Source organism: Oxyura jamaicensis, chromosome 1 (genome assembly GCF_011077185.1).
Source record: "Oxyura jamaicensis isolate SHBP4307 breed ruddy duck chromosome 1, BPBGC_Ojam_1.0, whole genome shotgun sequence".
Lineage (NCBI taxonomy): Eukaryota > Metazoa > Chordata > Aves > Anseriformes > Anatidae > Oxyura > Oxyura jamaicensis.
Genome location: NC_048893.1, coordinates 62,330,424 through 62,350,672, shown reverse-complemented (window position 1 = coordinate 62,350,672; position 20,249 = coordinate 62,330,424). Strand labels below are relative to the sequence as shown.

The window sequence follows — 20,249 nt, the reverse complement described above, 5'->3', positions numbered from 1 at the left end:
AAGTTTCAGCAGGTGTCAAGTGTTTCTTTTCCCTTCTCCGAATCTCTGGCACACTCAGAAAAACAAAACTTCTGTAGGTAGCAGGTGTTGTCATGGCAATCCAGTTTGTTTAGTTTTAAAATTTTTAGTATAAGTGTACCATTGCATGCTTTACTTAAGATAAATACAGGATGACTCACATCTAGAGCCCTCTGCAGAAAACAACTATCTCAACTGATTGCTTCTACTGCAAAATAATGAAAATAAAGGGTGCAACTTAAAGCCATAAACAATACAACATAAAAATACTTGAGGGATTGTCTGTTACCCTTTGCTGTAATAGAGACTAACGAGCTTGGAAAAGCTCTAGTCTCAGCTCTGCCAAACCCAGACAATCTGAGCACATGAAGATTGTGAGACTAGCTTAAAATATATATATAGTTATAGAAGTTTATGAGGAGTTTCATTTGCTATCTGATTTTGGAGCATCTTAAGTTTTTTTTTGTTTGTTTCGGGGGGCCCCCCCCCAGTTCCCAGGGAATTATTATAGATTTCTTTCCAAAACTGTGCTGAGTGATCACAAGAGTCAGACCATGCCCTACCAAGGCTGCATGGAAAGGTGAGGGCCAGTGAAACTATTTGTTCTAGCTGCACACAGTGGTGCAACCTACAGCCCATCCACTTCTGGGACAACACATCACATTCCCGACAAATAACAGGGGTCCACCTTTCCCCCACAAAACCAGTGGGGTACACACCCACAAATGTAAGGCTGTACTGCACTAAGGATTTTAGCAAGGCAAGGGCAAAAAATATTCTCCTGCTTGGGAAAAAGATGGACCTATCTAGGAGATGGGAACTAGAAGTGCACTAAACTGGTACTTTGGAAAAGAAGTTGTATGTAAAAGGGTGGGGGGTCTAAGAAGCAGGAAGAAGATTGTTGTCCTTTCAGAAATCCCTGATGATGTTAATGGTCTTCTCTGAAGGCAGCCTGCCTGCTGCCAGGTACTCAGGGAGCTTTCACTTCATGTAATGGTGAGAAGAATGCCTTTATTAGGGAAAAGAGCTTCTCACTTGCATTAACAGCTGAAGTGACTAGCTCCAGGCTCTCTTCATCCTCTACAAAGCCCTAAAGCCAAATGTGCTTGATGAGCCACTTCACAACAGTGTCCTCCCAGGACACATGTGGCTGCAATTATAACCAGGTGGTGTTATTTAAAGGTATTGTCTTAAAATTGTATGTATTTGTGCTTCCCCTGGGGAGCTGCCAGTCCAATCATACCTTCCCACACGAGTTTATTTTACTGATCTGTACACTGTCAGCCTAAACATTTTCTTTTCATAGCCTTAGAAGAAAAACATCTTGCTGTTTCTATCCAGCACATCCTGTGACAGTGGAGTAAGAATACACAAACAAGAGAGAGACTAATTCCAATTTAACATCCAAATCCAAACATCAGCTAGGCAGAAAATACAATGGGGAAAGTGCTTGTGCAGACCCTTTCATCAAAACTTTCACATCTAGGAGAAAAGAGCTGTCAGTAGTAGAGGATAGGAGCAGAGGAGTACCAAAAGACTGCTGTGGCCTGATGAAGAGCAAGGTAACTCCCTGGAAGGTGGGTTGGCATGCAGCAGGGGCACAGGGGGGCACTGCCAGAAGAGCTCTGATCTGGCGAATGGCTCTAGCAGTTGTTTCAGCTCTGTGGCTAAGAATCTAAAATATGTCAAATTCTTCAAGAGGAAAGACTTTCAAAGAGCCTGTGCATATTCTGCGAAACCCAAGTCTGCTGTCAGACTCGCAATACTGGAAAACCTGGGACTGATCTCATACTTTTCTTCCACTCCACAGGCCTGTGTGCTGTGAGAGAAGCGTGCCCAGTGATCAAACACTGTGCTCAGCTCACCTCAGCCCCAGCCACCCTTCGCCCAGAGCTTCCCAGCCTGCTCCCAAAAAGGCCCACTGAGGCAGCGGGGATTGAAGGTCTCCAGGCAGCAGCTGAGATCCCAGTTTCTGGTCCTCAGGAAATTAAAAACCCCAGAGGTTATAAAGCCGCTGTGATAACACTTCTGGAAATGGTCACTGTACCTCAGAGCATCACCTACCCCTGCCCTGCACATGCAGGAATGGAAGGGCCACCCCGAGCACACTTTGCCTCAGAAGCTGGCTGTGGTGTAACCTTCATGCACATGTTTTGAAGAACAAAATGCACTGTCTGCAGGGATTGATGGCCTCTGCTTCAGCTGCACCTCTCCATTCCAAGCACCAGCTTTCGGCGGGGAGGCTTGTGGTGGAAACAGCACGTCAGCAAGTGCCATGGCCCACCAAAAATGCCTCTCCAGCTGACTTTCAGAGAAGCACCACCTACACCTGCATTTGTTCATTAAACCAACAAAACTTGACTAGGAGATACTCAATTTTTTCATGTGGTTCTGAGAAAGCAGGTTCCTCTGGGAACATAATGCTACTGTAGGCTGGCATTTGCTCTGTAGTGCCACCTTCCAAGCAGGCTCCCCCCACACACACCCTCCTAGCATAACAACAACAACAACTTTTTACGTTTAACATATGGATTGTCTGGCCCTGCGTGGACCTGATGGCAATTCTGACAGACATTGCTGTTTTCCTCTTTGTACAGATGTGGGCCCAAATTCTGGGTGCCCACAGAGAGATTGTGCATAGGACTGAAGAAGGTGAGCACCTTTGGGCACACAGAATAAAGCCCTGACTAAACAGGCAAACCTTTTCCAGTCAGGAAGCACGTCCAAACCTGGCTAATTAAAAGGCTGATACATTGCGGGGGTCCATTTTAATGCCAACTCCCAGCCTAAGGTCAGTGTGAATTGCATACCAGAGGAGTCACTACACTTCATTGCCTTGGTAGAAGTGGCTGGCACAGAGACCCACGTCTCCAACACATGCCTGCCATGTGCCTCTCTGCAGTTTGTACCCTTGGACGTTGCAACCAGGATGATTAAATGCATTGCTCCAAAAACAGTCACAAATCCATATGAAAAGGCATATGTGCCATTTCTTATCTATAGATAAAATGCTTACAAGCATTTCTTCAGCTTTCTGCAGGACTGAATTCTCACTTACCTGATTGAAACACCAGAGAAAAGCAGAAAGTCAGATTACAGAGAGAACAGTTCAACCAGAGGACAATGCCATCAAGGCAGAAATGTTTTAACTATTTAATGCAACAACACAAACCGGACTGCTTCATGACCAAAGTGATCAGCCAAGGGATAACACAAGGCTAACGCCAGAAGAAGTTAATATAACTTGACTTCCAAAGACACAGTTAGAAAGAAATACATTTTCTTAGTTTGCAATTACTGGCAGGATTTAATGTTTCACACACCATAAGACATGCTGTACAATGGGCTTTTTTCCTTGTCCTATCATGGTGTTAGTAACACAATCTGTTTATTCGGAGGCCTCCTACTTCTTTCCCCTCAAGAATGGGGGAATAAAGAAACATTGTGCAAAACGTCTGAAGCATGACAGCTCACCAGTCAACACCCAGCTAATACTCTAGCTGCACTTCAGCACACTGTTTGCACAAAGCTGGGTAGCTCTCCAAACTGTTCTAATTGCTTTCTTCCTCAACTTTCATCTACTTCAAGCAAGAATTTTGTAACAGAGGTTTGGCATTGGTTTTTGTATCACAACAGCTTTCCCATTGCAGATGTTGGGATGCCACAAGTCACAGTGACTGGAAATCTGTGTTCTCCAGGGTGGGTCACTGGAGAACCTACTTATTTTGTGTACCGTACAGGATTGCATGGACATGCTCTAATGGCAATGCTTAAGAACAGTGGGATTCCCAACACTTTCATTTCTGCCTAGGCTGAGAGGGAGCGATGGACAGATTTCTTCTCCTATCAGCCTTGCCAAGCAACACACTGGAGCGAATGTGGCTTTCATTTATCCCACTGGAAGTTTTAAGGTATTGGGGAATATTAGAAAATCCAGCACCTTTCAGGGATGGAAGTATTCACTTTCTGACTTGCAAAGAGTTTATCTGAATCCCCATTCATGTGTACTTCTAAAGACTGTAATTCAGTGAACATACTGAACAGTGTTTTTTTTAAAGATTGAAAAACTGTCACTATTTCACAATGTTTCTTCTTCCAAATAATTAATCAATTCTCTGTCATATACATTAGTATATGTCTGCTGACTTCATCCAAGATTAAATACAGGTTAAACACAACATATGGCCATGTTCTAGGGCCAAACTGTGCCACACAAAAGGTGTGCCCAGACCAAGACCCTCTATCCAGCAGTGACCAAAAATTAATGCCTACCAAAGCATATAAAAAAAGGATAAGGTAGTTTTTTTCCTAGTTTCTAGCTACCAGGTTGGATGTGGTTTCTGCGTATTTAGTAGCCAGGATATCTTTTTTGTTTTTCTTTTTTTTTTTAAAAAAAAAAAAAAAAGACCAAAAATGTGCCTCTTTGAGCACACACACAACGTTCTATAGAACGTCCTTGGCTTGTTCTGAACCTGTTATGCTCTTAGATTTTTGTCACACACTTCAGTTTCTGTATGCTCCCCTCCTCTACACAATCACAGATATAGAGACCTCCTTCCTAGCCTTGGTCATCTAATTTACATTATGAGCATTGAACGGGCAGAAAAGAATCTGACCTCTTTAGCCAATACTTCTTAAAACCCAATCATAACTCAAATCTACCCCTACTCTTTGCCACTCTAATAATCCTTGACAGCTTTGGGACAAAGCGTACCTGTACAGCCCAACAGCTGATGCAGAAACCTTGCAAAAGTTAACAGTGCTTCTTGAGGTTCACCCTATGCCAGGCAAGACCCCAACTCCAGACCTAGCCTCATATATTTCACAATGACTGCCACACATTTCCAAACTATTGTTTTTTTTTTTTTTTTTTTTTTTTTTTTTTTTTTTCATATTCCATTTGTTGTCACCAGCCTTCTTCCTTGCCCCACAGACTTGGCAAAGTCTTAACATAACTTTCAATCCTGCTGAAAACCATAACATTTACCCTGGCAAGGCATGCACAGTAACCACATTTCCAGCTCAGTGCAAATGAAGACTTGTGCTTGCAAGCAGAAACCCCCATTTGTGCTGTCTGATTTTCAGAGTTACAACTCCTCTGCTGCCTGAGCCACTAACCCTTATTCCAGCCATACTTCAGGCATTAGCAGCCACCTCAACACTGGCCTTGCTTTTGGCTTCATGGGCTTTGTCTTTTTTATCAAGTAACATTCTCAGTCTCCAAAGGCGGACTTGAAGACACTTGGCCTCTTACTATACCTCAATTACCACACTCCATCCAGCCTCAGAGCTGCTGCAAATCTCGATACCAAACCTAACGCCCCTACCCTGAAACTCACCCTAAACTGCAAATAACATCCTGGCGTTACATTCAGTGCTATGAGCTAATTACTGCCTTCAAAACCTCACTAAAGCTTCTCACACCAACTTCCCGTATCCTGCTGCATCCACAGCTGAGGATCACGCACTGCTCAGCAGCTTCCGCAAAGTTGGACCATAACAAAAACTCTCCTACGTGACAGGACACCCACAAGCCAGGCAAGAGACCACACATACCTACAGCTATCTGGATCTTGAATATCCTCAAGCATTGATGCCCTAGACCCTAAGCTAACGTCACCCCTAACACCGGGGCCAGCAAGTTTTATCACCTCCAAATCCACCCTCAAGCATTTTACTGTTGTAACAACACTTCTTATTTCTACCCTGTTGATATACAAGGCATTAAAGGCAATATTTTCTCTTCAGCCTCCGTCTTTCCTGCACCTAAGCTGAATGCCAGGGATGCGTTTTCTGGATGGAAGATACAGGTTTCTAGGTAAGTTGGCTGAAGTGAGGGTGGGTTAGGATCAAGTTCAGCAGACATGGAAGAGCCTGGCTAACTGCAGAACTTAAGAATCCCTCCAGAGAAACAATAATAGTTCTCACTTGGATGGGTTTCTGCAGTGAGTTTTCATGGTGTTTGGAACAGACAGGTTGCTGGACTGCAGGTGAGGCCAGGGCTGCTGCTGGGGCCAGCGAAGAGGTCAGCCAGCAGCACTCTCACTTGTCCTTCACAAGGCTGTTAATAAAAACAGTCGCTGTTTCATAGCCCAAGAAGCTTAGCTTTGGGGTTTAAAAACCTTCCCTAGTCATTGTAAAGAGACAAACACACGAAAGACATTTGCAGCACAAAGTAAGTAATTGGAATCAGCCCAGGATCACTTAGGACCTGATGACCCCCATCTTAGCATAAACATATCAAAAAGGGACAGCAGCAAAACCTTCACGTGCAGCACAGAGTCTGGTATTAATGACTCTGCCAGAAATGCTGTGAACAGATCAGAGCTTTCCAAATCAGACAACTTGCTTCCTGGAAGCACTTTTAGCCTTGATGGTAATAGGAGTTGTTGTCACATTATCATAAAGGTCTCCCAAATGAGATCCAGCCTGACTCTGCAGCAGATGTTGAATAAGAATTTCTTGATCTTAACCTGTGTCTCAGCTGCAATTCTGCTGCTGGAATTAGGAGCCAATGAAGCCAGAAAATGACAGAAAAGGACCATTCCTGTTTCATTTAAGACACCAGGAATTTCCTCCAGAACCCTCCAAAGACTCTTTCCCCAGTTTAGTAGCAAACCACAACAATCACTTATGCACGTGGTCCTGTCTTAAGAGGAAGCCAACTTCCCAACACTTCCTTGGAGCACTGGTCTGACTAGGTCTGGGGGGAAGAGATAAATCGCAGCAACTACCACCCTGCAGGTCAGGTGCAGCAGAGACGGATGGATGTGGCATCAGCCCACCTAACCACACAGCAAGTCCCTGGCAAGGAAAAAAAATCATTTTGTGTCAAGTTCAAGTATTTATGTATCTTTAGAAAAAAAGAAAAGTGGTGATAAAATAACAGAATAAAAATCTGTTAAAAAGAATGAACTTGAAATTTGTGCTATTACACATAGCAGCCCATCCTATGCTCAGCCAGAGCTGTGCACCAGTAGGGCAGTACCACACACCACCAGGATCCTGCCTTCCACCTTCACAGTCCCGATCAGTCATCTGTATTTCACGAACATGGAAAAGTCATCCACTTTTACACAAACTTCAGCTGAAGCTAAAACTCTAAATGCTTGCATCCCATACCTCAGGAGCAGCCAGTTTTAACATTTAGGCCTCAATCACTATACGCTTTCCAGTCCCATGCTCAGACAACTAAACTATACGCTTGGGGCTTTGCATAAAAATAAATCCAGAATTTTCAGTAAGAAAGGATGTAACGTAACTCTACAGGAACTGGAGCACGCTTTGGGGTTCAAATAACGCTGATTGTTTTCTATTCCAAACAGAGCAATAAGGAGAAGTAATTAAGTTAAGACAACAAAACAAGCCTTCTCATTTACCATCTGTACAACATTTTAGTGCAAGGAAAAAATAATGCCATGACAACAGTTTTGAAAACTTTTGTTTGATTAGTGGTGTTGTACCTCGTCAGCAAATAGGGTGAGAATGAAGCTGGATTGTCCTGTTCTGAAAACATTGGCATGGATCCTCCCATTATCCAGAGGCGGAAATACAAAACGAGAATCACCTTCAAAGAAGAACAGCCAGGTTAGTAATGTGCTGCTAAGAGGAACTAAGGCCTCTGCCAAATATTTTTGATAGCTCTCTTGGCTCTGTGCTGTGCTCAGGAGAGAGTCAGCTCAGCTGTTTAGGCAAAAATCAATTTTGACAGCCCATGCAGGCGGCAAAATTCAACTCCGAGGCCTTTGTGTTTACCTTCCCAAGCATCTGAAGACCATAGGCAGGGGAAGAGTCCGTTTCAAGGGCTTACACAGGCAGGGTGCAAGTCTTCTCTGCTCAGGGCAGACAAGCCTACCCTGGTTTCCCAGGCCCAAGCAATCCCTAGCCCCACTGCCCCCATTTCCATCCCACCAGCCACCACCTCCACGCACACTGCAGGCTTGCTGTGGCACAGAGCCCTGGGAGCAAGAACTTGTGTAGTAAGGCAAGAGCAATAATCTCCTGGACATCAGCTAGAGGACTACAAATATTCAAGTGGCAAATGTGTCAGCTCTCAGCACAGACAGCATGCTGTGTTGTCCTCCCCGCTTCACACGTAGCATTACTCAGAGGAACCAGCATATTGCTGCTACCCACAACAAAAGCAGGATTTCGAAGGACAAATCCCTCACCCTGTTGTGGCTCAGACTGTGGAGTTTAGCCACTGACCTCTAACTAAATACAGAGGGAAATACAGGGCTCGTGTCTTAAAAGCTATTATTATTCACTCATGCTGGCACAGGTCGAAGGACGAGCTCCATCGATGTTTCTCATGCTGTGTAATCCTAATTTCTGGAAGGACTTCTGTGGGCTGGCAGCTCACCACCTTCCTGGGAACCACTTGTCACTGCAGGATAAGCAAGGGGATTTGGCATCTTGAGGAGTGTGGGGATGGGGAGTTGCACACACAGCAGATTGGGCGTTGTGGTGGTGGTTTTCTCCCCAACAACATGTCAAGTGCTGCTTGCACACCGAGCACCAGGAATTTGCAGGCAGAGCTATTCTTGCAACTCTGCACAAGCCCTACTGTGAAACTAACAGCATGCCATTGAGAAGTCAGGATTTGCCAGTCAGCCCAGTGCCATAGGTTCCCCCTGTATTTAGGGTAGGAAATGACTGCAGATGATTACACTGTTGTAATGGCAACCACTACAAATTAAAAGAAAGTTTGAACCAAAACCATAGAGCCTTGTTTCTGCCCAGCTGAAGTTTTCTAGACTATTTTCCAAGACTAACTTTGCATTAACATCCATCATCTCAGCTTTCCGACTCTTTTGGGGTACTACCACGTAACACTCATTCTCGTCACACACACAGAAATACATAGTCAAACCCACTCATACTTACATAGCTTATTACCAGGGCAGCTCTCTTCAAAAACGGCCTTGCAGTATACAAGAAATTCTGGTTGTTATTTGCAGTCAGGTAGCTGAAACAGAAGGAAATGTATTTTTGAAATACTTTCAAACAATAGCTCATTTTTCAAACTAGAAAAAAGCTGTGCAATAATTTAACCACCCTCAACTACCTTGCTATAATAATCACACCCCTTCTATTCTTCAAAGCCTTTTCCAGGTGAAAATTTCATCTATAAAATAGAGACTGCTTGACATAATAATAATATATAAGACATTGCAGTTTCCCCCACAAAACCTGATTTTTATTTTTTTATTTTTTAATTATCAGTTAACTCCTTAATCCTCAGGAAAACCCATTTGTCTCACTAAGCTTGCTGTGCTCAGTCTCCCAGAAGAATACATTGAGGCACATTTTTAAAAGGTCAACCAAACACATTCAATTTCAGCCCATGATTAAAATGCAAAAACGCCTTGTTCCCAGCTTTCTGTTCAGTCTGCAGAGATGGGAAGAACTGTCTAGTACAACTGAACTGAACTTAAAGTATTTTTTTTTAAAGTGTATTCTGCACACTTGTTCCATTACAAGTCTACTGACAAGGTGTTACAATAATTAACTGCACAGAGACAAACACACAGGTGGCTTATTGTTATGGGAGTGCTGATGAAAACCTCCCTTCTTCTCAATGAATACAATTAAACTGTACCTGGAGCCAAAGCTACACATTTATTTTAACACAAGGTAGAAGCACTTGCCCAATTCCAAGGAACATTCTTAATATAACAAATGGTGGCATCCCTATGACATTAATTCACTGTTTATTCCATTTCTATGGAACTTGATAGAGTTTTTGTCACTGTAATAAAGTGCTGAGAAACAAAAAGAAATATAGAAGGGATGATAAGAATATTTTAAGCAGAGAGGAACTAGAAAACCATTGGAAACGTGACAGATAATTTTAAGAAGTTACAAATAAGAAGTAAACAAAATAAATTCAGAGCCCAAACATGTGCAGGATCTTTTGTGTAACAAATACTCAGTACCGGGATACTCTATTTAAATGATTTACAAAAATTATAGAATGAATCACAACACCTGCACACACGTTAGTTTTCCAAGTATGACAGCATCATACATTTCTCCCATAAACATCTAGCGTATAAACATATTTCCTTCCCAAATTCCTCAGCACAGTTTATCATCTGATTGCTTCCACCCTTCAAGTCTCAGAAAAAACAAGACCGTAACACTTCCTAATGCCGCCCAGGGTACTTAATATCTGGCTTTTTGTTCAAATTTTCTATACTAGGAAGTCTGCAGTCCTGGTCACCATGGAAAGATGGATAAAAAATTGCACTGCGAACAAAGGCAACAGGGGCAAAGCCAGCAAGGAACAGAGTTAGCATTTAACATCAAGAAAGCAGGACATTTGGGTGCCCTCCACAAAATCGCCCTGCTTCAGAAAACTTTCCACGTCATGCCTAACACTCAGTAACCAGACCATACGTTGTAAGCAAAGCCAAATGACTTTGCATCTTTGGTGTCTACTTATTTCCAAACGTTGACATTTAAGCGCAGACTCTGACTTAAATGTCAAATGAGTCTTCAAGGGCTGAACTCTGCAAAGTGCAGTTTTTGGAGCTCCCGCTGACTTCAGCCAGGCTGAAGCAAGTACAAGTGAGATGAAACAAAGTCTTCAGCTCTCACTCTCCACGAAAGGTCAGGTTGGCCTCCAAGTGTTCACCGTGGCCCTGCTCCAAAACCCACCACTGCCAAAGGGAAAGGCTCTCGGTGACTTTAACAGCGTTTGGATCAAACCCTGGTCTTTTGTTCCCACTGGAACCCTTTATGAAACTCAATTCCCTTATGATTTCCGGCAAGAACAGAAGAGTTAGGTTGCATTTTGTTTATATTTTTGTTGGGTGGAGGGAGGAGAGCCCTCTATTAATCACACTGCCTGACTCTTTTCGTTACAAAGAACGTGATTTCACTTGCTTCAGGTTTTAACTAGCTGTAGCACTTTGGGCAGAAATTTTGCATTACAAATATTTGTTTTAGGTGGAATTATTCTGGGGAAAAAAAAAAAAAAAAAAAAAAAAGAGCAGCCAGAACAGTTCAGCTCCCCCCCCAAGACTTCAATTAGAGACAGAGGAGTAGTTTTACTGGCGTTAAGTTTGCCAACTTTGTCCCCAAGAAACCGTATCACCTCGCACCAGGGACCTGAAACTAGTGAGGCTGCCACCAGCTCTGGGCCACATGTTCACCACCTCCAGAACAGCCACCCACATCCAGGAGTGCCACAGGCCCAGGGGAAGCACCCACGGGGAGGTGGGGGCACGCAGGCTTTGCACATGCTGGGCAAGGATCTCACACCTAAGAGATCGTTCCCAGCTGGCTCTTTCATCCTTGGCAGCACGGTGCAGGAATGCTCACTCCTGACATCTTGGTTTTGATTTTCTTTTGTCTGCCTGTATCTCGCACCTTCCTTGCAGCAAGCCTACCACTATACAGTAGCTACCAAACACAGTTTCAAGGCACGAGTTTGTCTACAAGTCAAAGTTCATCTGAAGTGCTCCTCAGGATTATAGGTAGATCCTTGGGTAGCTCTGGCTACTGCAGAGCAGGACTTTTGAAAGCGTTTCAGAGAATCCTCACTTGCCTCTCACAGTTTGTGTTTGTGGAGCAGTAACATCTTCAGAAGAAAACAAACAAACACCTTCAGGTAGACACTAACTGCAAATCACCACTCTGTGCTGAAGAGCAGATGAGCTGCAAACAAGCAGGCACCAGAATGAAAGCAAGGGGTAAGTGGGAACAGGTGAAGCAAGAGAATTCAGAGAGCCCTTAACTTTCTGATCCATCCTCCGAATGCTTTTACTGCTTTACAGCTTTGGTTACGAAATGTTTCTTTCCATAGTAGTTCAACTGAAACGACAATTATTCCACGTTCAGAAAGCTGCTGTCCCGAGGCCTGCCTGGAAGCCATGAAAGGTGGCATTGCTCCGTGCACAACGTTCAGCTGTCTGCCCATTAACTCAACCTGCATGAGTGGCACAAACGTACAGGTTCCCCCAACGCATCCAAGCTTTACAAGAACCATGTGGTTTTCAGAGCACCTTCCGGAGCCTACTACTTGGTTCAGGAAAGGTAAGTAGGAAAACATCTGATGTCTGGTGTGGGCAAAGAACAATACTCAGTTTGTGTACTGAAGTCAAATGAACTGCAAATGGCACCTGGGTGTGGACATTTGCTAAATGTCAGTGGCACAGAGCATGTGCAACATACACATAGGAAATCTAGATGCATTGCAAGCTGCAAATTATGCAGAACTTCCCTCAGCCAGCCTTAGGATCAGCTCAAGCTCTTGATTTTGCCTTTCACTAGGACAATCAAAGAAATGGCTGTTACAAAAGTTCAACTGTTTCATACCTGTTTAAAACAGGTCAGATTTCTGTGCATTTGCACACCACCCAAGGCTGCCAAATACCCCACTGTTAATGGGAACCGCTGCCTGTCACCTGCTCCACCCCGGCCATTGTAATGTGGCTCACGGTGCCAAAACACACACACGTATTCCCATGTGGGAGCGGGCACTGGACGTATGGAGGAAAACTGCACCGACGGTAGCTCCACACAGCAGAACATTACCTCCAGAGCATAAAACAAGGTGATCACTTCAAGATGCGGGTCTCACAGATTTTCATGATGAAAAGATAAAGTTAGGGCAAGAAATCCAGATCACCAGGTTCGCTGACTGGGTGTGAAAAGAGCACGTTTGGACAGAGGTTCCACCTCTGCTTCTCGCCAGCTTCCCCACAAAGCAAACCAGCATGTAATTGGCTACTAGCTGTCTTTTAAAAGCCTTTCAGGAATACTCCCTGAAGCAACCAGAATCACAACAAACAATAAATCCAGGGAACGCTTAATAAAGCGGGGACCTCTCTCACACGGTTCGAACGCAGGCCAAGACAGATCTTTGGCAGCTCTGGCTTCCTGAAAAGCACGGCTCATCCTGAACTCAATTACATCATCAGAGCGCTCGCGGATTTCATAATTGAAGACAGCAGGGTAGGTGGCCTAGTAAAACTCAATACCGCACAGTTTACAGCAATGTAAACTTCGCTGGTACCAGATGGACTTCGTGTTAATCAAAACAAACTTTGCGAAGAAGTAGACAGCTTTTTAATTCGTCTTCGCTGTTGAAGGCACCTAGAGTTTACAGACAAGAGTGGGACAGCTTCTCAGCTGCAGTTAATTGCCATGACACTGTGAGCTATCACAAACCGCTATCAGCAACACATTTATCCCACGCTGGAGCTGACTCAGATTCGGTGTAAAATGTGAACTCACTCATGTTCTCTTTGAAAGCTTTCTCAAGGGAGAGAAACAAGAGATTAAGACGCATGGTGGATGCTACCCATCGGGGACATCTAAAAGACCAATCTACACGCGGCTGAACAAGCTTTGGCATTTTGAGATCTTGTTTTGGCCAGGTCCCTCTGCTGTGAGAGGATCGCCACTCCTGTTCACATTCATCTCGGGAGGCAGATCCCACTCCCAGCAACCACCAGTGTTTTGAACTAATCCTTTGGAAATCCCTATATTAGGGAAGACATTAGAGGAGGAATATAAAGCAAGGTTTTATACCATGTTTATCTATTCTTAATTCCTGATAAGAGTAAGACACTTCTAATCGAGGCATTTTTCAACTTAGAAGGGAGCTATTTTAAATGAACGCCAGTTTTAGATCATTGGTAGATGGACAGCTAAGCAGTTGGTCAGACTTCCCATTTGAGAAGGCAGAATTTTTACAGGAGCCACACCATATCTATAGAGACCATCCTTACCTTTTCTACATACAGATGACTTCCTTACAATCTGTCTAGCCAACTACACCGTAAAATGGGAAAGGAACTTCTCAGCTTAATTTGGCCTATATTCCTCCTTAAGGAGGACCATAACGGGCTTGTGATAGCAAAGGGAGAAAACAGGAGTGAAAATCTGTTGTGGAATTAAAAATACAAATGAAATATATATATGTATATATATATATATTCTAAACATGTCTGTATTTTTCAATTGCTTAAAATACCTGTCAACACAGGGAAATAAAGTATCAGTCATAGCTACAACTTTTTCCAGTGAGAAGAAAGAAAAGCCCTCCTGCTTCCCAATTTATGGGTAGTCTTGACACCCCCTGCAGCATACATGCAGTATCCTTGCTCCTTCTCTCCCTGGAGAGCCTTAAACCCCAGCCACTGCTACCCACACAGACCCAGATGCATAAATACACACAAACACAAGCGGTTTTACTGGCTCTTTAAAAGCCATGGAGAGATTTTATGAAAGTCAGAAGCGTTTTAACTCATTTGCACTGATACTGGCACACATATTTCATGTGCATTTTCAGTTGTGACTGAAAATTTAGCGTTCTTGCCCTTTATTGGATTTCCAGGCAAAACAGAGCAGAGTGTAACTGTGTTGGCACATATAGCCAAGGTGACCCAACCTGTGGCCCTCCTCTACGCTGTTAGGCATCACGTACCTTGTTCTGCATTGGGTAAAAGTAGAGGGAGAAAACTGGGAGGAAGAGAGAAAGGCACAGTGCAGGTACAGGGAAAAAAAAAAGGGGGGGGGGGTGGAGAAAGAAAATAGCAAAACACCAGTAACTGATCAAAGATGTGACCAAGAAGATGAAAGAGAGCTTCCCTTCATACCAGACATTCCACTGACGCGACGAGGAGACAAGGTGGAGCAGGGCTAACAGGAAAAATAAGACCTCATCAAAGCACAGCCACCTTCCACCACATCTCAGGAAACCAAAGCACCGTGCCTGCAATTTGAAAACTCTCATTGATTTCAGCCATTTTATTTCCTCTGCATCACACACACCTGAGGCCTTGAAATCCACCATTAGGCTTGTTATTTCCCATCCCAGGTCTGCTAAGGACTGGTATAGTGTATTTCATGTAACCACATTACAAGGGGCACTGATAGCAGTGTCTAGGCTTCAGCTGCTCCAAGCATTCAAGTATACCCCCCTATTTTCTGTTGCTTGTTCCTTTTGATAAGCTTTATTCATTCAGGCTGAAAATCTTCCATTCCAGGAGTTTGTGTCAAGCTGAATTTATTTTCTTCCTTGAAGCTCTCAGGTAAAACAGACCATTTCTGAAAAAGTGATCAGAGAGAAAATCATTGCTTTGTCCGTAGCAGCAAGTCACGCAACCATTTTGTTTAGAAAGCTTCCGTGGTTGCATACTTTGGAGCAAGGACTTGAAATTTAGCAGAGGAACTGCAGAGATATGCCTGCTGTTGCTTCCACCGACAACTCACTCCACTTCTGGGCACATGATAAGCCACTGGGGAGAAAAAATTCTCCATGTGCACTGCTGACTTAAGACCTGTATCAATTCCCCAGGGTCTCTAGCCCTACCTAACACCATCTAGCAGGAGCAGCAGCAGACTCTCCTTCCAATTGCTCCTGCAAAGCAATTTAGGTATGAGCCTCTCTCCAGCAATGCTTGTACGTAACCTGGAGGAGACCATCTGCTTGGACAGCAGAGGACTGAACATCTGTGGCTGAGTAAGAGGCTACCAGAGTATTACAGGGAAGAGAGGGGATAAAGGAGAAAGAAGGGACAGTAGGCATGAGGGGGAATGGTACAGGAAGGGAGAGGAGACAGGACTGGAGAGAAAAAGAAGAAAAGGACAGAGATATACTCAGGACACTCAGACCTCTGCTGCTACCAAAGATCGAGCAGCAGTGTCCAAGAAACCTGCTGCCACTGGAGCTCACTTTGTCACATCCCCACCGAGCACTTAGGAAGGAGCTGAGCTGTGGCACAGGAGGCTGCTTCAGAAAGCAGCTGTGCTTTTGACTCCCGCATGAGCAGATGGACCTGAAAACACAGAGGATAGCCAGGACTCCTACAGACTGAGTACTGCCTCTGTGTCCCTGCACGGAGAAGAGATGGCAGCTCTTGAATACAGGCTCCCCCCAAAACGCAGCACAGCACCCAAGGGCCCAGCTCACTCCACCAGAGTCGGGCTTGGTAAAGGGGCTGCTTGCAGACCCACTGCATGCTGACAGGAGTGTGGGGGCTGTGAAGTGTGTAAAACAGGCTCCCTAGTCACAGAAAAAAAAAAAAACTAATGAGAAAAGGGAGGTGGTTATCTTCCAGTCATGCATGAGGCTCCATTACTGCGAGTGGAAATTATTGAGGTGTCCCTGGGCAGCAAGTGTCTTAGTAAACATTTACAAACAAACCATAAAAGATGAGGCGGCCTGCTGTATTGCTTTGATGGTCTCCATAAAACATTTCATGTCAGTAAACACAAACTCTGGTCAAAGTGTTCTGCTGAGTTGCAGAAGGAACCACGGTGGCTTAAAATTATGTATGTGCAGTTAGGGAACTAAGGCTCTAGCTTCTTGCTGCTGTGTTTGCCTGGAAACCCAGTAAGCAAACTGAAAAAAGAATAAAAATTAGAGCAAAAGACTTCAATAGGACAGAAGAGGAGGAATAAATCCCTTCTATCAGTAAAATACAGCAGAGAAAGGGCACAGAAATCAATATGTATGAGACTGTCAGTCTATTCCTGGTGAGCTCCTGGACTCAGCACCAGAAAGGAAAGATGCACACCTCAGCGCAGGAAATTGTATAAACCACTGCTAACTACAGCAAACCATCGTGGCTTCAAATAAAGTGCCAGAGAAGATCAAGTGAGGAAGGAAAAAAAGAAAAAAAAAATGAACAGGATAAAAAAGAAGCCAACACATTTATGCAGCCTACTTACTCCCCCCGGACAGGCACATGGCACAACACATGTAAGCAAGCCCCAGAAAACGCGGTGAGGGCTCAGTGAGCAGGAGCATACTGCAGCTGCAAGCCTGCCCTGAGAAGGCAGGCACCCAGCCCAGGGCAGGGGTGGATGTGTTCACCTGGAGATGCAAAAGCTTCCCCCTGAGCAAATGCTCAGCATCTCCTCAGGAAAAGCAGCCCTAAACAAAGGGGCAGGCACTGATAATAAGCACAGCGGTAGGTGAGGTTCAGCTGGTCCCAAGCCTCAGAAGTCCTGAAACAGCTCTTTAAGGAACTTAAATAACTTGGTGGTACAGCTGAAGAGTTTGCTTTGAGGAAGTAGGGAAAGAAAACAAACTTCTACAGCTGAGCCTTCTCTCAATCAGGGCAGACACTTTATTTTTATTAAATGTTTTCTGAACTATATTTTTAAAATCATCACTTAGGAGTCAACACAAAAAAGCGTTTTGTGATGCTTTGAGAGACAAATGTCATTGTGAGCATTTCTGGTAAATCAAGCGAGCCTGGTAAGTGAAAGCTCTTGTTCTGGAATGAGACTTAGGCACAATTTGCAAAGAAATAAAGGGAGAAAATAACCTGAACCTCCTTGTAAATTTAGCCTGAAAAGTATTGTTTTATTTCAGAATCAATGTTTTGAGATTTCTTTAATACTCCCATAATTTACTTGTAATCCAAAACTACTTGTCAAATTCAATTGAAATGCACATTTTGCACTTAATTATAGAAGGGGAAAAAACACACATCTACAGTTTGAGTCCTTCACATAGAGATAAGAAGACAGAAAGAAGAGCCCTTATCACACGTTGTGATGGTGTAGAGGGACTGTGCAAATTCACAACAGTAAAACCGAGAGGTTCTGGGGGGAGTTCGTTAGCCTTAATGTACAAAAACAATTAAAAAAATAGAAACAAACAACAAGTGACAGTGAGAGAATAATTGAAAAAAATGATGGGCAAAAAAACGGGGGGGGTGGGGGGGGTAGTCGTGTGTTTGCCAACCTTCCCTCCTCTTCCTCCCCTTTCTGCTTTTACCATAGGGCAGCAAGCTCTCGAGGGGAGGCAGAGAGCAAAGGGTGCACAAGAGCTAGTCTACAAAGCATCACTGCAGCAGCACGGGTTTGCTTATACAAGGTATTAAATGAAGGTCACAAAGCTCCCTGGATTCCCCTGAAGATCCTCTGTCAATTAATAGTGGTTATAACCTAATGGTTTACATTGAAAATTTTTCCAGATCCGCTTATGGAAAGGAAAGGGATGGTCCTTGCTTGACCCAGACCTTCTGTCAAAAGCCACCAGCAGCAGAGGCACTAAATTCAGCTGTATTGTCTGCAAACTGAAGCTTGGACCACTTTCCACAAACTTTTCCTTCCCAATGAAACCCATGTACCAGCTACTTAAAAAACAGTTCACTGGATGTCAGTGCTGCATACTTCAGGAAGAAGGTATTTCCTTTCCGGAAAATTCCTAATCTTACATTTTGATCTAGCATGTCCCTTTGCCTCTGTCAGATTAAATAACGCAATCTGTAAATATGTCATAGCCATCTCTAAATACAAAATAAATGGCAAAAAAGCTCTTCCTCCCTCTTCTCTTGTTAGCAAACCGTCTGTTATTTTTAACAGCCTCAAAAATAGCTTGTTCTTTTTAAATATGAATGACACAAGTCTGTTAGCAATATAGCGAAGAAGAAAAATAACATTATTCAGATATGGTATCCTTTCAGTGAAACTTTTTGATGTTTGCAATCAAATGCAACTCAATGCCAAAGTTATACAGCAACACAGAAAGAATCCGAAAGAAAACAATTCAAAAATTGGCAGCAAATGACTGCTTTTGTCAGAAGCTCTGTAAGTAAAATTGTGCCTGTGCTATTACTGTTGGCATGAAATACCAAACAATATACTTCCAACAACTTTCATCTCTGTCACTTTTCCACTCAGTCATCTACACACAAATCCTTAAGTTCTTCAAATTAAAAATGGACCAGCTCTTTCATCACAGACACTCAGGGCTCTGTCATGCTAGGGTTCATTTGTAAAAAAAAAAAAAATAAATAAATAAAATCTGCAATAGGCTGTAAAGATTAGTGGCTTGCTTTAAATGGATTTCCTTTGCAAAGCTATTATTTCTATCTGATCTAAACAGATAATAAATGGTAAAAGCCAAAAGCACATCAATAAAAGAATAATTCTGAAACTTGGCAGAATTAGAAAAAATAATTATATTTTATCCTATTTTGACCACAATTCGGTCTCATCTATTGCCAGAAAAATAAGACCACAAATAACCCAGTCTTCTTTAAGTCACTAAAATATTCTCTTTGAAGTGCACTGGCAACTTCCAAAAAATAAGTAACAGCAAGAAAACGACATCATTTTGTAGTCTCCTACCGCCACAGAAGTGGGTTTAAATTCTGATATTTAAAAACTTGGCAAACGTGAGAGATCCTGCATAGCTTGCTCACAAGAAAGTTTAAGGGAAGTTGTGTTCACTAGCCAGAAATATGAGCAACTTCTGCCCTGGGGAGTTTGCAACAGCCTGTAACGCAGCCCCCAGCCACATCAAACTTTGATGGGATGGGACCGGAGCTGACACTCAGTAAGGCTCAGCTCAGATGTGTGTTTATACAGACGACCAAACATCCCCACGTAATTGATAGCTTCTCCTCCCTGAAACCCAACACTAGAAGGCGTGGCACCCTTTCAGCTCAAGGCAAGCAGATGACAATGCATCCTGAAGTAGGCTGCCTTACCCTCCAAAGTTGCCAGTGGTCCGGGTCACTCTGGCAGGCCACAGCCGAGATCACTTCATCAGGGACATCTCATAACTAACGTCCCGTACGAAAGGACTGCCTGCTTATGAAAGGAGACAGCGATGCTGGCCTTTATGAGCCCTGAGGTTAGCGACCTTCTCAAGGGCCAGGACCTGGCCAGGGAGCACCTCAGCCAAGCAGAGGGCACTGAGCTGTGCCCGCTGACATGGAGAGGGTGTGGGCAGACAGGCCTCTCGTAGGAAAAAGCGGGCTGGCACGGGCATGTAGAAGGAGCCACACATCGTAGCAGAAGTTTTAGGTCCCTCAGAGGATACTCCCGGGGTCTGTGCTTGCTCAGCCAGTCTCCAGACAGTGATAGGATCTGGTCAAAAATGGTGCAGGTGTCCAGGGAAGATGGCACATGTGATGGAGGATGGGAAAGATGAGAAGTGGTATGTGATGTACCACAAACACATCTACTCATGTTAAGGGAGCAGACATCATACAGTAGGCACATGTAACAGCAGGTAACAGAGTGTGCTGTGGTGGGGCAGCACTGTCCTGTGTTTGGACAAGGACTCCAGTCATGTGGCTCTGCCGAGGAGAACTTGCTGTCAGGAAAAGCCGTGGTGTGGGTGCTGCCATCACGTTGGCTTGCTACCCAGCCAGCCATGTGTCCTCCACAGGGATGGGGATGGAGGTTTTGAACAAGAGGCCAGCAGGAAGGCCATGGGGTGCTGAGGCAGCTGTGGTGGGCCCCCACCT

At 44.0% G+C, this 20,249-nt stretch overlaps 1 protein-coding gene across 1 annotated transcript in view; it reads right to left on the bottom strand.

Moving 5' to 3' along the window:
• The window catches only part of TMTC1 (transmembrane O-mannosyltransferase targeting cadherins 1), a 147,609-nt gene that overhangs the window by 83,261 nt on the left and 44,099 nt on the right, over positions 1 to 20,249 (bottom strand). Inside the window, exons 6-7 of the mRNA XM_035345237.1 lie at positions 8,905 to 8,986; positions 7,482 to 7,585 (exon numbers count right to left, since the gene is read on the bottom strand). Of these exons, the coding sequence (XP_035201128.1) occupies positions 7,482 to 7,585; positions 8,905 to 8,986 (186 nt within the window). The remainder of the gene's footprint in view (positions 1 to 7,481; positions 7,586 to 8,904; positions 8,987 to 20,249) is intronic.